This window comes from Vigna umbellata, chromosome 8 (assembly GCF_029865625.1).
Source record: "Vigna umbellata cultivar VRB3 chromosome 8, Vumbellata_1.0, whole genome shotgun sequence".
Taxonomy (NCBI): Eukaryota; Viridiplantae; Streptophyta; class Magnoliopsida; order Fabales; family Fabaceae; genus Vigna; species Vigna umbellata.
The window spans coordinates 40,099,612-40,107,078 of NC_142172.1; the positions used below are offsets into that span (position 1 = coordinate 40,099,612).

A 7,467-nucleotide genomic window follows, 5' to 3' on the forward strand; every position below is an offset into this window, starting at 1 on the left:
AAGTCAATTTTAATCATGTAATATTTTAAAAATTTTTAATTAATTAATTAAATCTTTAATTAGATAAATTAAAATAATTATTATAGTTATATATTAAATTATTCTAATATAATTAATAATTATAACTTAATCTGTAAAATTATAATACAATTACATATTTACATAAATGAAGGAAGATAATTAAAAATATATTTTTATTCTAACTTTTAATTAAAGAGAGACCAATGATCCAATTTGTCCCATATTTTTTCTCATTTTTTATCCGTCAGTTTGACAGTGTTAGAGGGATTGAGCCAAGATGAATTGACAAACTGAAAATTTCAATATAAAGTATCAAATTTTAACACCTTGATCCACTCTACCATTTGTATTTGTGTTTCTTAAGATCGATCAAAATTTAAGTCTTTTTCATTTTGTACGTGCAAAGTTTAATTTAATCTATCAAACATTGGTCGCTTTATTGTTTAAAATTTTATATTATTTTCTAACAATATTTCTTATTTAGTTGGTAATGCAAGAGTTACACGTTGTAGTGAAGGAGACGATCGATTGGATAAAAGCTTAAATTATTTTATTTTCATTTTTCTTCTCTTGTTCCTCGATTCATGGATGAACGCTGTTGCATACCAGATTCAGCATCTTCTTCCGACGCCTACTGGCTTCTTCTGCAAGTCCTCTCTCTCATCCCTCTCTGGCATTACCTTCTCCTTGCAGCGTTCATTCTCTTCTCCCTTCTCTACAACTTCCTTGAACTCCATTTCTTCCAAGATCTCTTCTCGGGATTCGCAGGCTCCCCTGTGCTTCTCTCCTTCAACTCCTCCTCTCAAATCTACCACGCTGTCGTTTCCAAGTGCGATGTTCTTCGCGGAAGATATTTCGCCACGCCCTGGCTCTGCAGTCCTCATCTTCAGACTCTTTTCCTGAACTACTTCGGTAGACCTCCCTTCCTAAAATACGCCAGGTCAATTAAACTGTTTTTCACTAATCCAAATTTATTTATAGAAACTCTTGATTTGATTGTTGAAGATTGACGATGCAATGATTAGTTTTGTTTCAGGGAACTGTTTCGGACTGCTGATGGTGGAACCATTGCCTTGGATTGGCTGTTCAGTTCTCACGGTAAGTTTAATTAAAGTGTCCTCTGTATATAAGTTTAATTGAAGTTACTTGATGTAATTTGGCGATAGTTGTCAAAGTCGAAGGTTCATCCATCTTTCTGTCTTTTGTGACTGGTCATTTTACAGTTTCGGATAATGTTGGTTATGAAGATGAATCTGTTCCCATTGTTGTGGTTATTCCTGGCCTCACAAGTGACTCTTCATCTCAAGTAAGTGTTTCTATTTACTCTTTAATTTTAATACACGCTTATATGTCAGCCAATTAAAAATCACTGCGTTACTTTTACAGTAGACCACATTTTATCCTTGCTCTGCTACTAGGTCAGGGCTTGTAATGTTATTTTAGTATTATCCTTTTCCTAGTACCATCTGAACCTGTTATATTTATGCAAAGTCTTGTGTTATGTAACCATTATTGTTGTTGTAACTTTTTTAACAGTTTAGTGTGGCAACTGCACTATATATAATGTGTTAGGAATTCAACGGAGTTAGAAATTTCATTAAGGAAAAATGAGTAAAATAACTTACATAAGTAGATGTATACACATCGATTGCTTAAAAGTTTTAGACTACTGGAAGTTGTATCCTTGTCTGTTATATGACAATGTTAGCAACTCATGGTGTCGAATCTTTTTCTTAAATAAAACGTAATTGTAATTTTATCAAATGACATGCCACATTCAACAATGTCTACTATGTGTTTCCCCAAGGGCTTAATCTAAGAGGAAAGTATCCAAGGGTAATATCAGTTGGAATTTGATGCGAGATGAGGTTTAATTCTAAAGGGTATAATTGTTTGATTTGTTTCCCGTATACCAGTTGACAAAATAGGAAAGTGAGTTGGACACTATTGTTTTATTAATTTGTAGTTTTCATATTTTAGCTTGATTTTGATTTAGGAAATGCATTTAGACCATCCTGATGCCTTACAGTTTTATTTTTTTCTTTTCTTGCTTTCATATTGACAGTATATCAAACATCTCGCGTATCACACTGCAAAGCGTGGATGGAACGTTGTTGTTTGTAACCACCGAGGTTTTGGAGGTGTTTCAATCACGGTTAGTTTTTCTGCAAGCTTTAAATAAATAGAACAAAGGGTTGCTACACTTTTAAAACATAACTTGAATCCTGTTGACTATAATGTTAGTATTATTTTGCATTGTATCAAATCTCATGTTCTTGTGTTAATAGTTTCTTCATCTTGTTTTTCTTTTTAAAATCATTTCAGTCTGACATTTCCTACAATGCTGGATTGACTGAGGATGTTCGCGCAGTGGTTAATCATCTCCATAAAGAGAGATCCAAGGCACCACTGTTTGTTGTTGGAACTAGTATCGGAGCTAATATTCTGGTATGTTCATAGCTTGAGCCTTATGCAATGGTTACAACAAATGTTGTCTTTTTTACGTAAAAAATAATTTAAATTACTACCAATAGTTTATTTATTTTTAAATGACATACATTATTAGGTGCCACTTGTAGGAAGGGCCAATGAAAAAATTATTTAAGTGTTGTTTATGACATTTCTCTTTTCTCGAAAATTTGACCTCTGTTATCAAATATGCCCTGGTTGTACTCTATAAAAGAATTTCACTTTGTCGTATTATATATCATATTAGGACTAATAATTTTAACACCTATGTTAATGGCCTAATGCTGAAATTCTTTATGATGTTTTTCATAATTGATACCGATAACTTTTTGGCAACATGACAATTCCTCTTTTTATAACTCAATTAGACATCAAAATGCACAAAACAACACCAGAAGCTCTTTTTGGTATTTTATCAGTTGGTGTGCAAGCAATTTATATTTAAAAGAAACTTAGTTCAAATTGAGTTTCATGAATCATAGGAATATAAAACTCTATTCAATATTTCATTATTTCATTCAAACATTCACATCAAGACATACTAGTCCTAATCCCTTAGCAACTAGTTCTAAATTAATATATCAAAATGTTAATCCCTAAGTCAATTTAACATACAATTTGCATGAAATCCGAGGTTAAGAATGAACAAAGTTATTGAGTCTATCCCTAGATCTCAAATCACTTAGGTACTCTATCTATGTTCATGTTCAAAGTTACTTTCCAGTAATCAAAGACATTCAAATAACATTATATTTTCATACAGTGTTATTAAATTCAAGAAAGAGCATATGAACGAAGAACGATATATTGAACAGAAAAATTACATCCGAGTGAGTTCATTACATCAAATTCCAATGAAAGAAAAATTTAACTACTCCTAGACATCTAGAACGTACACATTTGAAGCAATCCCTTGCAACAATGGTGTCTTATGGCTTGAAGTAGTCTCCGGAAGTTCTTGAGATGTTTTCGTTTCTTTCCTCTGTCCGGAACTTTTGTCTGCTTTTCTTTCTGTCTCTTACCCACTTTAAAAAGCCAATTGAAAAAATAACTAATTCGCTAAGCGCACAACTCTTTATGCGCTAAGCGAATATTCAACTGCAGCATATCTTTAATTGTCCTTTATTCGCTCAGCGGGTTGTGCTGGTGCGCTGAGAGAATAAAACTCTATTTAGCTGAGCGATTTAATGTTGGCTTAGCAAGAAACATCTGATAGCACTACACTTTGATGTATAAATTCCTGTACACTTTACTACACACTTTCCTATTTCTAATTACAACTTTTCAACGAGGAAAACACATTATTTTATGAATAAATACAAATTTTGAGTTAATTAATAAGTCTGAAAACATGTATTTTTCATACTTATCAGATACGTATTTTATCATTCTCACTTATGTGAAGAGCTGTGTTAGCACTGCATTTGTTTTATTCAATTATTCTTTTTAGGTTAAATATCTTGGTGAGGATGGTGAGAATATTCCTGTTGCTGGAGCTGTTGCTGTTTGCTCTCCCTGGGACCTTTTGGTTAGTATTTTGATTTTAAAGTGACTTGTTTTAAATTTTGAATTTCAAATGACTTTAGTCAATATGGTATGAAAAACCACTACAATCTTTCGTTTCAATTTGTTCTCACTTCACGGTTTAACTGTTAGTGGATTTAATCGAAGAAAAGAAATTAGTTTTGTAGGAAACAGAAATAATACAAATGGAATGAAATAAAGGAGAATATATTTTGAAAATTGGAGTTTATGATTTATAATTATTATCATGGTTAAAAAGTAAATTTTAAAACTAACTTAACTGATTTGGAAGATGATGTTTGCAGTCACTACTATATTATAAATTAACATATTTATCTTGAGGTGAGACTGAATATTATTAATAGATAAAATAGATTTTATCATGATATCATTTTAAAAAATTAATTTTAAATCTAAGACAATTTTTTGAACTGGAGGTTTGCCCAAATAGATGTGAGCCTTCCTACTGTCTTAAAAATTTAATATGGAATTTGTAAAGGAAACAATAATAAAAGGTCAAATTGTCCATCCATAAGTGTTTTTTTTTTTATCAAAATATGTATGTGAATAATAAAAAACTATGAAATGTTTTTAAATGCGACTGGTGGTTCAAATTGAGTTTTGGATCTGTTTTTAAATTATTTAATTATTTAATAAAACGTTTCGAATTATCAAAATAGCTGTACTGAATTTAATTTCCTCTTCAATGTCCTCGTAAATGTTGGAATGGATCTTCATTCTACCTTTTATTAAACTCCGCTAAGTTATGTTACTTGTTTATCGTTGTAGATAGGGGACAGATACTTACGCCGAGGGCGTGTGCAGAAAATTTATGATAAAGCACTTGCATTTGGACTTCTAGATTATGCAAAATTGTACGTCTGCATTTTTTTTTTTCAGTTCAATTTAACTTTCTCCTTCATCAGCTCTTATTATCTATTCAAGTCTTCAAAATGCAGACAACGTGGAAAATCAAGAACTTTTGTCTATTGTTCGTTTCTAGACTTAATTTTATATTTTTCCCAACAATCATTGCAGGCACCAGTCTCACTTTTCTCGCAATGCTAATTGGGAAGGAATGGAAAAGGTGACCTTACCAGTTAATGTTCTATTTTCATTTGATTACCTTTTCAACGTTTTATTTTCTAATGGTAAAAGTAATGTATGTTTTTGACGTGTTATCAATGGTAAAATTGAAAGTGATGTCGTAATTTGTTATGGACGTATTTTCAATGTCTCTCCTAAAAAACCTGGCAACTCATTTAGCTGTTTGGGTTAACTTTTTCTGGGCGTAACTATTCTAATTCTAATACCTAGAATATTCTTTTTTTTGAGTGGATCTGAGGGAATGGATTTGAGGGAATTTGAGAGGATTTGAAAATAATTTTTTTTGTCGTTTTTTTGAGCGAATTTGGAGGTAAATGAGAGTGAATTTGAAAATAAAATTTGTGAGAATTAATATAGAATTGTATTGACGTAACAAATTAAAAAAAATTATTTTCAAATTCACTTTCATTTACTTCCAAATTCGTTCAAAAAAATGATAAAAAAAATTATCTTCAAATCCTCTCAAATCCATTCTCTCAAATCCCCTCAAAAAAACAAGTCCTAAATGTTATTGTCTTATTTAATGTTAGTTTTTAAAATTTTATCAAACATGCGTGCATATGTACTTTTTTTGCTTCGCAGTCAGTTTCTGTTCGCGATTTTGATGATCACGCAACCCGTGTAGTTGGGAAGTATGAGGTACTTGTGTATGGCCTAAATTTGTAATATTTTATCTCGTTTTATTAGTTAATCAAACCAACTTTTTTGCTTAGAGTGTGGATACGTACTATAGACGTTGCAGTAGTGCCACTTTTGTGCGTTCCGTTTCGGTTCCGCTTTTGTGTATTAGTGCTCTTGACGATCCAATCTGTACAACAGAAGCCATTCCCTGGGATGAATGCAAGTATGCTTCTAATTTATTTTCGTTCTCTTCTATTCCTTTAGCTCCAATTAACGCACTGCACTACTCTTTTGGTAGGGCAAATAAAAACATTGTGTTGGCTACTGTAAAGCATGGAGGACATCTGGCCTTCTTTGAAGGACTATCTGCATCTCGCATTTGGTATGAGTTTAAAAGTCCACGTTAAATAACAAAATATTAAAGAAAAATACCTATATATATATATATATATATTTTTTTTTTTTTGTTTTAGGTATATATATATATACCTAAAAAAACTGATTTTGATTTTCACTGAAAATTAATGAACTAAAAATATATTTAAATTTTAATATAAATATAAATGCTTTTTACATTTCAATATAAATATAAACGTTAGATCCATATTTTATTATCGTTGTATCTACTTAAATCTCATATATAGAATTTTTAGGGGTTAAATTAACTTGGTAAAATTTCAATTTTCTCCAATTGTAGGTGGGTAAGAGCCGTAAATGAATTCCTTGGTGTACTGCACAGGAGCAAATATATGCATGTACAGGATAAAGGTAAAATGTGGTGTGATATTGGTCATAGGGAAATAAGCAGAGTATCTATGTGGCTGAATTCTGATTTTTGTTTGGTAACTGTCGTGTAGAATTCTCAACCAAAAGTTCCATTGGACTGATCAATTGATGATGGCACTGCATCCAACGTTGACCTCAGAAACAATGTGGAAGAAACACGTTTAGTGCATGTATAGTGACAGTCGTAACATGCTTCCGCAAGAAAAAGTTCATTAAATGACAACTGACTAACTATTGCAAACAGTTGCTACTGTGCCTCGTTATTTATGAAGCCACAGAGAATAAAAGTCTTCTATAATATTTTGGATTGAAAATTTAAAGAAGCTAATTATTTTTAGAGAATTTAAACGCTTTATAAAAGATACAGTCTGAATAAAGAATTTTAGAATTTTATAAAAATAGTTAGATAATTAAAACTATTATATTTTAAATTTTACAAAAGAATTATTAATCTCTTTTTAATTTAACATGTTTTTGGTCAAGTGGTTGTGACTAATACCTAAATATTCTTTTCCCATTAAAACTAGTTAGGTTTCTTTTGTCAATCTTAAGTATTCTTTTTAAAAGATTTTATTTCACCGAATATTCAAAGTATTTCATATTTATACTTACGTACATGTTGGATACCGGTACAAATAATAAATTTTTATTTTTAAATATTATTTAACTTTGTTTGGATTTAATAAAAAGTTATGTATTGGTTGATTTACGAGTATAAGTATAAATAATATTTAAATTTTTAAATTAGGCATGAGTTGGAAATAAGTAGATAAATGTCTCTCTTTTATATTGTATGTTTTTTTTCATCACTTACTTTTATTTTGGTTTTAAATGGTCAAATCAGTTGTAATTAGTAGGTAAGTTAAAAAATTTATATAAACTTTTCTTTGTCTTTATACTTAACTTATTTTTAAGACCATTTTTATTATTAAGATGTAA

At 30.5% G+C, this 7,467-nt stretch overlaps 1 protein-coding gene across 1 annotated transcript; it reads left to right on the forward strand.

Moving 5' to 3' along the window:
* Window positions 1-527: 527 nt before the first annotated feature.
* Window positions 528-6,870, forward strand: LOC124823027 (embryogenesis-associated protein EMB8-like). Its single transcript, XM_047295151.2, has 13 exons — window positions 528-961; window positions 1,058-1,119; window positions 1,245-1,327; window positions 2,087-2,176; window positions 2,347-2,469; window positions 3,941-4,018; window positions 4,804-4,889; window positions 5,053-5,101; window positions 5,704-5,760; window positions 5,835-5,965; window positions 6,041-6,124; window positions 6,440-6,510; window positions 6,600-6,870. Exons 1-13 carry the CDS (start codon window positions 606-608, stop codon window positions 6,635-6,637), a joined length of 1,308 nt encoding a protein of 435 aa, XP_047151107.1. The 5' UTR covers window positions 528-605; the 3' UTR covers window positions 6,638-6,870.
* Window positions 6,871-7,467: the final 597 nt, after the last annotated feature.